We start from the raw sequence: 14,328 nt of genomic DNA, 5'->3' as shown, positions 1-14,328 counted from the left end.
TATTCAGCCGTGGATGATTTAAATTAATTTTTGGGCGTATGTGAACTTATCACGCTTGTTGTGGGAACGAATGAAACACGGTTCTATACTTTGGCTTCATGAAAATTGCACATTAAGGTTTATTTTCCGATGTAGTCTGTTTCCCGGAGATTTTGATACAATGATTCTTAGGTTTACCGCAACTGATGTTTACACAAACATGGTCGAGTTTGGTTTCACTATATTTACAGTGCTAAACGAATAGGAAATGTTAGAATTTATTCACAATTTTACACATTCCAGTTCCACGATGAAGATGTGACTACAGTTTGGTTCGCATTTGAGATAATTGGATTTCCCTAGCTAATAGTGAACAGTACGGCTTAAGGGTAAGTTTTACAACCAAAAACAAGACACAACAGAAAGAAAGTATACTTTCAAATATTCATCTACTTTGTTCTCTAAGCTATGTACAATACTTTACACATTTAACACCTACGCAAGATTGGTTCATTATTTTCATCTATAAAACAAGTTCTTCTTAATTTTTGATTTTGTCCTAAGCTGTCCTACGATCTCATGGATTCTGTAGCTCGTTGTAATCAGTCAATCACAATGAATTCACCATCGGTGGTCAGGGATGTTGGCAGAAGAAAACTGCCAGCATCGATACTACCGGATCCCATGCCACCACCACCACCACTACTGCTGCCCCGGCTGCCATCAACGAGGGAACTCACAGCGGAAATCTGTGGTAGACCGGTGGCTGCTCCGACGACGAGCGACGAGGACGACGTCGACGACGGTGGAGAGCATATGGTGAATTCCGGAAGGGCCTTTGGTTAGTTGACCATCGGTCGCATTTCCGTGTGTTGGGTTTCCTTGTGCCGCCGGAGGTCCACCTTGCGCTGGAATGCCTTGTGGCAGAGCTCGCACTGGAACGGTTTGTAGCCGGTGTGCTTCCGCGAGTGTGTTATCAGATTCGAACTTTGGCTGAAGGCTTTGCCGCATACCTGGCATTTGTGGGGCTTTTCACCTGTAAGGAGAGGGAAAAAGGAAAGAAATATTCGTTAGTATGTACAATAGAAACAAATCAAATAGGAATTTGAGAAATTAGGGCCAGATTGTGGATTCAACTGAGATGGTAGCTTAATTGTGACAGCAACGGCTGTTAGTTCATCAACAAGCGATACGGAAGGCGGATATCTTCTTCTTCTTCACTCTTCAAGCTTATTGCATATCGCAAATTAGCTTATTGCGTGCCCTCAACTTAGTGTTCTAGATACACTTCCACAGTTATTAATTGAGAGCTTTCGATGCCTGTACCATTTTTGCATTAGTATAATTGTGTGGCAAGTCCAATCATACTTCTATGCCCAGGGAAGTCGAGAAATTTTCCAACCCGAAAAATTCCTAGGCCGGACCGAGAATTGAACCCAGCCACCTCCAGCATGGTCTTGCTTTGTAGCTGCGTCTTTACCGACTGAGCTAAGGGAGGCGGTTATAGATTCTTAGTTTTTAGTCGATTATTGAAACCATCAGGTCGATTATGTCCGTCATTTACTGCCAAAAGTGCTACCCCATGCTAAAAGTTCAAAGAAATTTACTGCAACCATCATCCCACGGTTGTAACGACTCTTGTAAAACTCATAAACATAGTTCTTGGAAAACCATAAAGCGCTCCAAGTTCCGACAAAATCCGGAACATTATAGGGGTCCCTTAAAACGTATCCGACACCGTTCCGGATGCTATGGCTGCTGCGTTGATGGCGCTCTGGCTCAGTGAACCATTTATTGTTCCACTTGGCCGGAGCGACTCGGCCATCAGGCACAGCTTTGACGATCCTCCTCAAATCTTACAAAAGCACTGACGACCACACCGCATACCGCCATAAACGTACACTTTTTACGAGTTTATGATGGCTGACCGTCGTCAGCAGCAGCAGATATTTTCCAAAATCTCATCCGGGCCGGGAGTGTGTAGCTTTTTCCACCAACTCTCAGATTTCATTAATCTTCCAAAAGTGGGCCATAAAAAAGTGTAGCAGTTTCAGTTCAGTAGATTTGTGCTCGTGTTGAAAACCACCCACATTACATTCCGGCCCGGCTATTGTGTTGCTGCGAATTTCGGTGTGTCTGTGTGAAATTCGGAACGGATTTCCGGCCAAAGGTTCAAGAATGTGTACGGGATGGGATGAAATAGCAATCTCGAACTCCGGACCAATAACACACATACAGAACTAAGGGTGGGTGGAAAAGCTTTTCTTTTTACCCTCTGTTTCCCCAAATGGTAGCAAAATAAAAACGATTCCGAAAAGCGTTGGGAGGCATTCAGCTGGAAGGGCTCGAATCAGTGGGGATCCGGTTAAGAGGGAAAAAGGTCAAATCATATAAAAGATAGCAATACAATCGTTTACGAAGTTTTGCTTTTTCCTCGTTCTCCTCTGGTGCTTTTGTTGTTGTACTTTTGCTCACATAAAGTGGAATCCATATTTCCGATTTCATCTGCAGTGTTATCACATAGTCTGGAGCTCTTTGGATGAGGTGGGGATGAAGCACGCGCACAATCTCGTCGATTTTTTTCTTCATCCTTATAGCAAGTGGGGCGAGCCAAATCTGCAGCAATTTTCTGCAAAACAGGGCTGGAGCAAATTGCTGAAATCTAATTCCCACTATTTTTGTTCAGCGAGATTTTTCACAGACTCTTTTCGTTGCATCCGTTTCGTTGGGATATTGAGAATTTTCGGTGAACCTCTTTGTTGAAATCTAAATCCTTTTGAAAAAGGTCGTCAACAGCTGACATTTATAAATAGTTAATCATAAATCTCCTTAATTATCCTTTCCAACCGCAATCCATGCCGTGCGGAAAGTCCTTTTCATCACATAATCCTTCAAATGCCTATGACAAACGACTTCCAGTGCGGGGCAAAGTTTCGCATCGGATTCCAAACATCCCCCAAACAAGTTTCCCTCTGAATGATGATTTCCCCCTGTTTGCTATTTTCCAATATAGATTGACGGGACAAACTTTTACGGGGCAAGTGTGGCAGGCTAGAAAGGACAAGATAAAGGGATGATTAGTCTAATGACAGGCAGGATTCATCACCTTTCTTCTTGCCTCGATTGCATTGTATCGGCACGTGGTGCTAGATTTAGCTGGAAGGTGTATAAATTTCAAATTCAATTTCACTAATTGTGAGAAAATAAATTCATTGGAAGTGCATTGACTGACGGCAATTAATTTCCCACGTCAAAGGGTGGGTGTGTGGGATTGGCCGTTATTTGTGGGAGGTTTTCAATGGCTATTTGCGTCCCATCGATGTAGGGTGGCGATTATGAGCGTTGGTCAGTCAATGCGATCGTTGTTTGTTGTGGATTAAGGGTGGAAATCAATAAGTCGGTAATGATTCGATTAATTTTAATTATGCGGGGTAAGTTAACTCAGTGCAGTACATTTTCTGGTAATATTTTAATATTGGAACAAGATGGCTCAGAATATTTGTGCCTCTGTCATGGTTGATGCGGCGCCGGTGGCGTGATTAGTTCTCACCAAAAAGGGCCTGAGCTCAATTCCAGTCGGCGCCGCCAGGATGTTCTGAGGCAAAATATCTCTGATCACGCCTTCCTTCGGGGGAAGTAAAGCCGTTGGTCTCCGGTCCATGAGTTGATGGGTCGATAGGTAGGGTCCAGGTGTGGGAGCTGCCTCCCTGGCTTCGGTAGCATTGGTGCTCAGTACGGAAAACAAGATCGACGGAAAACAAATGGTTGACGTTTTGCTTAGTAGCTCACTCGCTAGGTGGTGCTAAAGGGTGAACACGAAATTATTGCGACACATTCAACAGGGCATAACTTTTTACCATTGGGTAAAAATCAACCAAATTTCGCACACTTTCTCATTGATGTGTATTGTGTACATGCTGTCAAACTCGAAGTCGTGTTTTTCGATTCAACGAAAATGGAGGTGAACCAACGCGAGTTGAGAGAACAAATTCTTTCCAAACACCTGGAATTTCCTGACCTGTCGCACCGGCAGTTGGGAAAAATGTTGAACATTCACCATTCAACTGTCTCCAGAGTGTTGAAGCGGTTCCAGGAGCGGTTGACGTTGAACCACGGCAAAGGAGTTGGAAGAAAACCGGGACCGGAGAACAAAAAGACGGAGGGAAAGGTGAAGCGGATGATTAAAGCAAATCCCAACGTCTCAAGCCGTGATTTGGCTAAAAAGATCGGCATGTTGCAGAGCTACGTCCATAATGCAAAGAAGAGAGCTGGACTACATACATACAAGGTACAGAACTTCCCAAACCACGATGAGCGGCAACAATCGACGGCTAAAACTCGGGCACGGAAGCTCTACGAGAAGATGCTGAAAATATGGCTGCTGTGTGATGGACGACGAAACGTATATAAAAGCCGATTTTAAGCAAATTCCGGGGTTGGAGTTTTTCACCGGCAAGAGCAAGTTCGATGTGGACGACAAATTTAAGAAGAAGAAAATGTCGAAGTTCGCCTCCAAATATCTCATTTGGCAGGCCATCTGCTCTTGCGGACTGAGGAGTGAGCCTTTCGTGACAAAGGGCACAGTAAATGGCGAGATCTACAAATCTGACTGCCTCGAGAGGCGCCTTTTACCGTTCTTGCAGCAGCACGACGAAGCTCCGCTATTTTGGCCAGATTTGGCATCATGCCACTATTCTAAAAGTGTCCTGGAGTGGTATGAGGCCAATTCTGTCCATTTTGTTCCAAAGGATATGAATCCGCCAAACTGTCCGGAGCTGCGCCCGGTGGAGCAGTACTGGGCAATAATGAAGCGGGAACTTCGGAAGAGCAAGAAGACAGTCAAAGACGAGAAGGACATGTTAAGAAAATGGAAAAAAAAAAAACTGGGAAACTGGTACCGGATGACACTGTAAAGACTTTGATGGAGGGCATCCAGCGAAAATGCGTTCAATTTTACACTCAAGGCTCCATCGATTAACGTTTCTTTTGATTTTTTAAGTAAATATATGTATAAAACTACCCTAAAATTTTGGTTTGATTCTAAACATTATAAGAAAATTGGCATGACATTTTTGGTGTCGCAATAATTTCGTGTTCGCCCTTTTGTACATATTGAAAAGGTCGTTTTGGCAATTTTTGCTGAAACTGGTTCTTATAGTCCTGTCGAAATAAATTCATTCTGTTTTTGGAAAAAAACAGGCATAGCAGTCGATAGAATAGAGTTTAAGCTTTTTATAGATATGTAAAAAATGCAGATTTTAGTTCTAGTAATAAACTGTATTTGATTTTGCGTTGCAAAAATGAAGTGAGAAACGCCTGCTACACATCTCGGACTTTAAGTGTAAAAATTTATTGGTGTTGATTCAAATGATATTCTTTGCATGTTTACAGTAAACTATGATCCTAATCTATCAATTACTTTAAAGAAAACTAACTTTCAACAACTGAGTGAAAAGTTATTAACAACTGAGCAGTTGGTGTGTACAACTGTGCATGCCAAGCATGGTCTCTTGTGAGATAAATTTGGATGGACACAATTTTTGGTTCACAATTGTCTTGCGACCAAACAAACATTGTTCTACTTATCAACACAGAGAACAGACATCCAAGCTTTAACAATTTTTTCGAAAAATTATGTGTAAGAATCCAAATTAAAATACGTTGGAAACACTAGCGCCACGGATTGTTGCGAATCGAGTTGTCACTTTGTGCGATTAACGAGTTAACTGAACTAAAATTTTGGTTGACCTTGTTGACCATGTATTCAAATGAACTGTCAAATCAATTCAAAACAAACAAGACAAAACAACGGAAATCAATCGAGTTGTGTGGTCAATGTGGTAAAATTTGAACACTGCTTACCCTGCATGCTTTCCTCCAGGAATTCTAAAAGCCTCCGGAGGGAAGTGGTCGGAACATAACTTTTTCGTTGCAAGCGCTTGGACTCCACGTGACAAGAAAATCCCCTGTAGTTCGGGCAATTCAGCATCCTTAGCAAAATTGTGAAAAGATTTTTGCTTGGTAACAACTTGTTTATTTGCGCACCAATTAAACTCGCACTTGGGGCCCATGTTTAAACAAACAACGTTTTGCTCTTAACAATTTTGACATATATGTTAAGATGACGTCTGCCGGTCATCCCTAGCGCCACCACGATATTGCTAGTTTCAAATGTCTATTCAAATAGCAGTTAAATTTCTCACACACTTTAGAAATTTGGCTTGGATGTCTGTTCTCTGGGATATTAACTCGCTATCATGATACAGTTTGAAAAATTCTGTACGATTCGTGCTGATTTAAAAAAATGTTACGTCAGTTGTTGTGCTATTCCAGGTTGAAATATGGCTTCGAAAAATCTCAGCATAAGATCGCATACCGGGAGGATCGCAGTGTGCTGTGCTCGCGGATGGAATTGTGTTTTTTTCGGTCGCTGTTTTTTCGTTGACTTCTGTCACATTTTTAAAATTTTTTAAATTTTTTAAAGCTATCTGGGATAGACACGAGTGGCACGATCTTCAGGAAGTCCACCTAGCTTCTTGGCTTCGCCGATGAAATTAGTGCCTTTGAATAGAACTTTTGATGTGTGCTGCTGCGAAAAAGCAAGAGGAGGAGGACGATGGTGACAATTATGTCTTAAGACAGGATCTATAGACACATAATTTGGTGAGATCTTTTCATATTATTTTACTGACAATGGATATTCCTAATCGTGTTTTACATCATGCTTTATTAAATACGCGCTGGATTCAAAGCATTGATCTGGTGTGCTTGCAGTTCCATTAGCCATGTGATATCGGAACTGTAGACATGTGGAGCTAATGGCTTCTGAAAGTGACTTCGGAATCGGTATGAATTATCAAACATTTTTTAAATGGGTTTCTGGATCAACAGTAGAGCTAGCACCTTCTAATTCCCGAACTAAAACTGCTTTCAGTTATCTCTAATATGATAATTTCAAGTTTATTTCTTCCATAATACCACTTGCAAGTAATGTTGCAAACAATATTTTGAATGTTAACTCGTATGATACATGACGCTCCTTTTATATGCATCATAGTGATAGAAATTCACATTACTTTTTTCAACTGTGTAGGCTAAGTCCCACCGAGGGGCGCTAAGATGGTGATATTTGCGAATGTAATCGCTCTATTTAAAATTGTTAGAAGACACGGTTTTTCGAAGGTGCCGTCAACGCCAATTGAATTAGAGTGTGAGCACCGAAATGATGATTCGCGGTAGTGGTAGAAGGGCTCTTCGCAATGCGCCGTGGTATGAGAGGTCCCTTTTGTTCCCCCGTTGTTTGGATGGAAGATGGACTTTGACGTCAAACTCCGTCATCCTTTTGATCTGTTTTTGTCATGACGCAGGATCTAAACTCCATTGATGATGATGATATTAAACTTCTTTCGGTTGCTCTGCTGTATGATCCCTTCAATATCAATGTATAAATTTCATTTTTATATATGAAATTTACTAAATTCATGTTGATCTTCGTCAAGCTTCGTCTACAATTTGAACTTCTACATCAACACATGTCAAGCAGCTAAACTTGGTGAGTTCGTTTCATTTGGTAAATTTTTATCTTTTCAAACCAGTAACGTTAGGAGATCACCTTTTTGTGGTGCGTTACTGGTATAAGATCTACCACCGAACCCTAGCCGTGACAAATTCAAATTAGGGAAGCAGGATTTTCCAATTATCAAAGGATAACATTTTATTCCATGTTACTTTTTATGACATGATATTAGTGACAATACTCGGGTAGTGACCACCGCTGTTATGCATTTCTATACTGTATAGGGTAGAGAACTACTTCGGCCTAATCGCCCATTTTGGGCCTATCGAGCAGAAAACTTCAAATAAATCCATGATTTCAGTGTTAACAAGTCAATTATGCTTTTGGTACGATACTTTAGTTAATAAGCTACCGATCGAAGTCTATGAGAACGCGTGATATGGAGGTTTGCACCCATAATTCCCAAAAACAAAGGAAGCACTCTGACTGAATCAATTTTTATCTTCATCCGATAGGCCGAAGTGAATTAATTGGCGTTTCAATGGAGCTTCAATGCATTAGGCCGAGTTTAGAATCCGTAAGCCGAGTTTCAACCGTCAAGAAGCAATGTTAGACTTTTGACAAAATCTCAACAATTGGTTTCTCTTTATCAAATCTTACAGTACGTACGGAATGGTAAATACATTTGGAAGCTATCAGTAATAATAACATTCCGTTTGGTGCTAAACTGCGCTAGATTAAGAAAGACTAAGTGCGGGTTGTGCCTAATAGGCCGGAAATGGGGTATTTAACCCTATTTCAAATCAAAAATATTGTTTATGTTCATAGATTTCACATAATCCTTTTCCTTTTGTCCTTCTCCTTTTCCTTTTCCTGTTCTGTTTTCAGAAAGCGAGTAATGGCGCTATAGCCATAAGTCATAAAAGGCTAGGGCAAGAGTTAGTGCTCATGTCCCAACCGTCAGAAGAAAATGGAGCATCACTTAACCTTTCTAGCTTGGATGCTTCCAACGACCAACCAATCATATAATTACCAAAATCGGAACGTACGGTACGAGATGTCCACGCTTCATCCATTTATTGGATTCTGAAGCACCGTGTTTAAATCTTCGATTTAAACAGGCCCGATGTTTTCTGAACCATCTTGCCCCTTAAATGCTGCACAGTAGGCCTGGCCGGTTTGATATATGTGACGCATCTTCGATGTGAAACATATATCAAATAGACAAATAAAAATTATGTATGTATATATATCATTTTCCATGATGCTCTCAAGAACTGGCTGTGTTGGTGTTAGATTAGATTAGATTATTTCATGTAGAAATATGGCTTCACTACTCGTAATCCAAATTCGACAGCGCTTTTCCAGCTAACAAAACTACTTCACTACTTACCCATAATTTAATTTTGATTGCGCTTTTCCAAGTGAAAGTATGATTTCGCATCTCGTACTTCAATTTTGTAAATACAAGTAAACACATATTTCAAGACTATCAGAGGTCGTAAATTATTGAGTAGGGAACATTTGAATGTAAATATGTCATCATCAGATTCTAATTTAGCCCAGAACAAATTAATATTGTTACTTTGGCACATGACAGTCAAAACGACTGTTTCTGTAATTAAGAATTTTCAATTAAAATTGAAAACAAAACCCGATGATGTCTGGCAGTCGAAGTCCAAAACACCCTTTGCTTTAACATCAAAAATGGAAGTGCGAGACCGACCATGAGTGAGCCACTGAATGTGAATGCTGCTGAAATTGTAACAAATTACAAAATATCTGAGGAGAAAGCGATCTCGCAGTTGACCGGAGTGGAGTCGAAGAGACTTTCTTGGTGTTTTATTTTGTTCACCAAGAGATTTGATCTGCAGTTTTAATTAATTTTGTGTGTTCGATTAACACAGTGAAAGATGAACTTGCTTTAAATTTTCGGATGGCTAGTGTGTGAATGGATACTGATGATGATGATTGAAGAACATTTTAAAAAGAAGAAGAATCAGAATTGAGTGACGGTGTCTTGAGCCTTAGGTTCAAGTGTAGGATCACCAAATGGAAAACGCCTAGGACTGAACAACTCTAACTCCATGTCAGAGAAAAGGTTATGATTGTGACAATTTGTTGCGATATATTTCTCTCTTTAATGCGACCCTGATGGAATGTAATCAGGGCATCGTAAAAATTTGGATGAGGCGGGGACGGGAACCACTTTTATATTACGCTTTGATCAATTTTGATGAATCTTTAACAAGTTACTTGTAAAAAAACAATGAACAAGCTTTGACCCTTACCTCGAGATAGCCGCGAATAATCGGCTCCCGCTTTACTAACGTTAGTTTTAAGTAATTTTGTGATCTAAACAATGAATATCGGATCCGCAAAGCTACAGAAAATGAGCCTGGAAAAATAAACGAATTAATAAAAACTTTGACCCTAATCACTAGGGGCGCGGTGGATTATTGAAACCTGTGTCTGAATTTATTTTTAAACAGGATTTAATTATACAGAATATTTTTGTTAAACTTTCAACATGTTGCGACTATCGCTTTCTCCGAAATATCTAAGCCACAACAATGGATCAAAATAAATTCTTAGCCTTAGATAAACTTGAAGTGTATGGTTAAGTAAAGCAACAAACCGAGAGTCTTATGCTTTAACATGACATTTGATGACTATAATTATTGTCCCGCCATTTAAGGGGTGACACCTGTTGACATCTCTAAAAACATGTGCTATTTTTTTTGGACATTACAATAAATGCCATCACTTTGGGTTTTCAGTATGTTATTAAGCAAAATTTCAGCCTTATTTTTGAAATATTTCAGCCCAAAATATTTACCATTAGTAATTTCCATATAATTAATACTCGACTGTTAGTACAAGACACTGAAAAAGTCTGCACATTGTAGACGAAATACACGTATCTTTCAAGGATAAGCAAATAAGGTAGTGGAATTAAATGGAAATTGTTAATCCTTCTCTTTCTCTTTTTATATGTTTTAAGATTTGATTTATATTTAAGAGCATCATTCTGCTATTCCTGCACCTAAACCACAACATTCTAGAAGGTATAAGGATGCCGAAAATGTAAAATCAAATTTTCAATTTTTTTAAAACCCACAAACAGGTGTTCCCTCTTAACCCCTTTTAAATATTAATAATATATGATACAGATCATGAACCAGAGATCAACCGTATATTACAATTTATGATTTAACCAGAAATTTTCTCCTTACAGCAAACAAAAATGCATGTTTCGTTACAATATTTTTCTATGTTTCTCCTGAAAATACTACAAGCGACAGCCCTCACGCTAACTTGAAAGTACTCATTAATGAGTAAAAAAAGACCCATTTTGAAGAAAAGTGGCTTAACTCATTAATGATTAAACAATTTTACCCATTAATGAGTATCGGTTACCCATTAATCATTAACAATTACTCATTAATGGGTAACAGATACTCATTAATGGGTAAAAAATTTACTCATTTAATGAGTTAAGCCACTTTTCTTCAAAATGAGTCTTTTTCAACCATTAATGGGTACTTTCAAGTTAGCGTGCTATGGGATTGTACGCAATGGTGACGTAGGACTACGTAGTCGTATTTTTTTTTCCCTTTGGTTTATCTTGTTTTCCGTGCTGAGCACCAATACTACCGACGTGCCAGGAAGGCAGCTCCCACACCTGGATCCTACCTATCGACCCATCAACTCAAGAAACCGGGGACCAACGGCTTACTTCCCATCCGAAGGAAGGCGTGATCAGAGATGTTATGCCTCAGAACATCCCGGCGGCGCCGACTGGAATTGAACCCAGGCCTGCTGGGGTGAGAGGTAATCACGCTTACCACTACACCACCGGTGCCGTTATAGTCGTATATAATAAATGTTATATTTGCTAACTGCAGTATGAGCTCATGTTTCGTGTAGGAATAGGAATTTGAGCGGGGTCTCTCTGTTCATATTCTTTAGTATGACTATGATTGCCCTGAAAAGAACCTTTTGATATGAATTTTAGTTGGGACATGTTCAGAATTTAACTCTTTTGGAAAACCTTGGAGACCCTGAATGTAGTACAGGCTTAAAACCTTTGGAAGATGATGATGACGTGTAGGCAGAAAATCGGACCGGACAATTCAATATTCTTCGGTTCGATGATTGAGCACTCCCTTTTTTAGTTTTTCTCGCTAAACTCCTTCTCTCAACAAGCTGGAAAATCTTAGCCTTTAGCAGAAAGACGCTTAAGGGGTTACGCCTACCTGCAAGACCGAAAAAAAGCGAAGGTTTGGATTTTTTTCTCGAAAACGACGCAACATATTGAAAATCGGTTTTCTACCGTTTATTGAACACACATTAAATGGTACATTTATCAGTCGATGCTGTAAAAACGAGGTCCTGGTGCTTCGCACAGCTGCTCCCCGTGGACGATGTTCTAAAAAACGCTTTTTGCGGTGCCAACTGCGGTTTGTGATGTAATCATCTGAAATAAACCATGCCAAATCGTTAAGCATGTGTTAAACTAGTCCTTGATCGTTCGGTTTTTTTTTAATTTTTTTTTTTGACAAAATGGCGGCCTTGCAAAGTTGAAGTGCCGATTTTTGATCCTTAAAATTTGTCTTTGATCGGCTGTAAAAAATCGAAATTAAATGATAGACGAAATCCGAACGATCTTGGACTGCACAAAATAGTATTGAACAGAAATCAAAACGAATCGAACGAATCGAATGTATACATTTCGAAAAATTTTTGGCACCGGTTTTGGAAATATGATTCCGAGATAATCGCGTTTAAAGTTTCAAGTTGGGTTTAGTCCACTATAAGTGAATATTTTTGTACGTCGCATAACTTTCACAATTTTCATCGGATCAACTTGATCTTTTGAGGAAATATTCTTGACTTTATATACTTTCGATTAGGACAATAAAAAAAATCGATATTTTGAAAGTTTGCAGGTAGGCGTAACCCCTTAATGATTCACTTCTTTTCTACAGTGATTCAACAATTTCCGAGCTAAATCCAATCTTTTCAAATTGGTTTAAAATTTTTAGAAGTGAGACCAAATCAGAAACGATTCAGGAAATTCCTAACTGAGGTGACTCTTTTCAAAGCAGATTCAAAACTGAGTCTGAAATTTTTTTGTAGTGAGTTCAAACTTTCGAATAAGTCATCAATATTTTTCTAACTGAGTCTAAACTTTTTTGATATGATATTCAATCCTTTTTAAAGTTGTCAAATTTTTTTTGAAGTGATTCAACATATTCCAAATCCAATCTTTAAAGAATTGGTTTCGCAATTTCTGAAGTGAGGCAACATTAGCTGATTAATCCTTTTCCTAAATGAATCCAAGGTTTCTTGCATTGATTCGACTTTTTCCGAACTGAAACCAAACTAGTCAGAACGGGTTTGATATTTTCCTAAGTGAGCTCCAGATTTTTGTTAAGTGGTTCAAAATATTCCTTAGGGAGTCCAAATTTTTCTGTTGAGTGATTGAATTATATTGAATGTTAGTCTGAGCTTTCCTGAAGTGATTTACCTAACTTTTATAGTAGATTCCGCTCCCTTAGATCCCTTCCTCGTTCTTGCGAGATTCACATCCTTTGAAAATTAGGCTGAGATTTTAAAGAATGGACCTTCGTGTGTCCATACCTGATGGTAGATTTTTTTTTAATGCAAGCACAATTGTTGAGAAAACTGGGCTTACATCCACAAAAGTACGTATTTTTATAGAAATTTGGGTTTCTCGATCAGCCAAGTTGGATTTTTTATCCGTCCTTTGAAAAACAGGCTTGGATGTTATGGAATAGACCTTTGTGAGTTCAAACGTGATGGTAGATTTTTTTTTGAAGTCAGGTTGGATTTCGGTTCAATATTTTGAAATTTGTGCTTGGATTTTATAGAATGGAACTTGCTGAATACCTGAAGGACGAACCTGGTTCATATTCACAAAAGAAGTTATTTTCATAGAAAATTAATTTTTCTGTTTTTCCGAACTGAATTTTGGCTTTTATCTTTGAAAAAAGGCTTGTATTTTAATAGAAGTTGCTGAACGTATGGAGGGTTGAAATAATTCAATTTTTTGAGAATACCAAGTTTAAATTCACAAAAGTACGTATTTTCATAAAAATTTTGATTTTCTGTTCTACCAAGTTGAATTTCGGCTCCGATCTTTGAAAATAGACTTGAATTTTATAGAATGGATTTTTTTGAATCCATACGTGATGGTAAATTTTTTGAAGCATGCACAATTCTTTAGAAAACTGGGTTTGAATTCTCAAAAGTACGTATTTTTTATAGAAATTTGGGTTTTTTGTTCAGGCTAGTTGAATTTCAGCTCCTTCCTTTGAAAAAAAGGAGCGGATTTTACCGAATTGCTGAATCCATCCGTATTTTCATAGAAATTTGGTTTTTCGATTCTGCCTTGGCTTGTATTTTTTAGAATGGACCTTGCTGAATCCATACGTGAAGGTTGAACCGGGTTTTTAATTCAAAAAGGTTTTTTTTTGTTTTCCTTTTCTGCTAAGTTGGATTTTAATACTGTCCTTTGAAATTTATGCTTAGGTTTTATACAATTGACCTTGCTGAATTCATATGTGGTGATTATTTTTTTAAGCACACACAAAGCCAGGTTTAAATTGTCAAAACTACGTATTTTTTTGTAAAAAAATTGGTTTTTATGTTCAGCCAAGATGGATTTTGGCTCCTTCCTTTGAATATTACGCTTGGATTTTGTTGAAGAAACTTTCCTGATTTTTTGAAGCAGGAACAATTGTGGAGAAAACTTAGCTATATTTGGATAAGGAGGAGGTATCGAAAACAGAACGTTTTTTTTCATA

General features: G+C 38.7%; 1 protein-coding gene across 3 annotated transcripts in view; it reads right to left on the bottom strand.

Annotated features, from left to right (window-relative positions):
- Window positions 1–81: 81 nt before the first annotated feature.
- Window positions 82–14,328, bottom strand: part of sens-2 (senseless-2) — a 215,731-nt gene continuing 201,484 nt past the window's right edge. For all 3 annotated transcript variants that reach the window (XM_065234731.1, XM_065234732.1, XM_065234734.1), the window contains exon 8: window positions 82–1,015. In XM_065234731.1, the coding sequence (XP_065090803.1) occupies window positions 822–1,015 (194 nt within the window). In that variant the 3' untranslated portion in view covers window positions 82–821. The remainder of the gene's footprint in view (window positions 1,016–14,328) is intronic.

The sequence above is a fragment of the Ochlerotatus camptorhynchus genome, unplaced genomic scaffold, assembly GCF_037179485.1.
Source record: "Ochlerotatus camptorhynchus isolate MF236.1 unplaced genomic scaffold, CSIRO-AGI_Acam_v1.1 ptg000438l, whole genome shotgun sequence".
Taxonomy (NCBI): Eukaryota; Metazoa; Arthropoda; class Insecta; order Diptera; family Culicidae; genus Ochlerotatus; species Ochlerotatus camptorhynchus.
Note: the sequence above shows the minus strand (reverse complement) of the source record. Positions and strands in the feature narration are given on the sequence as shown.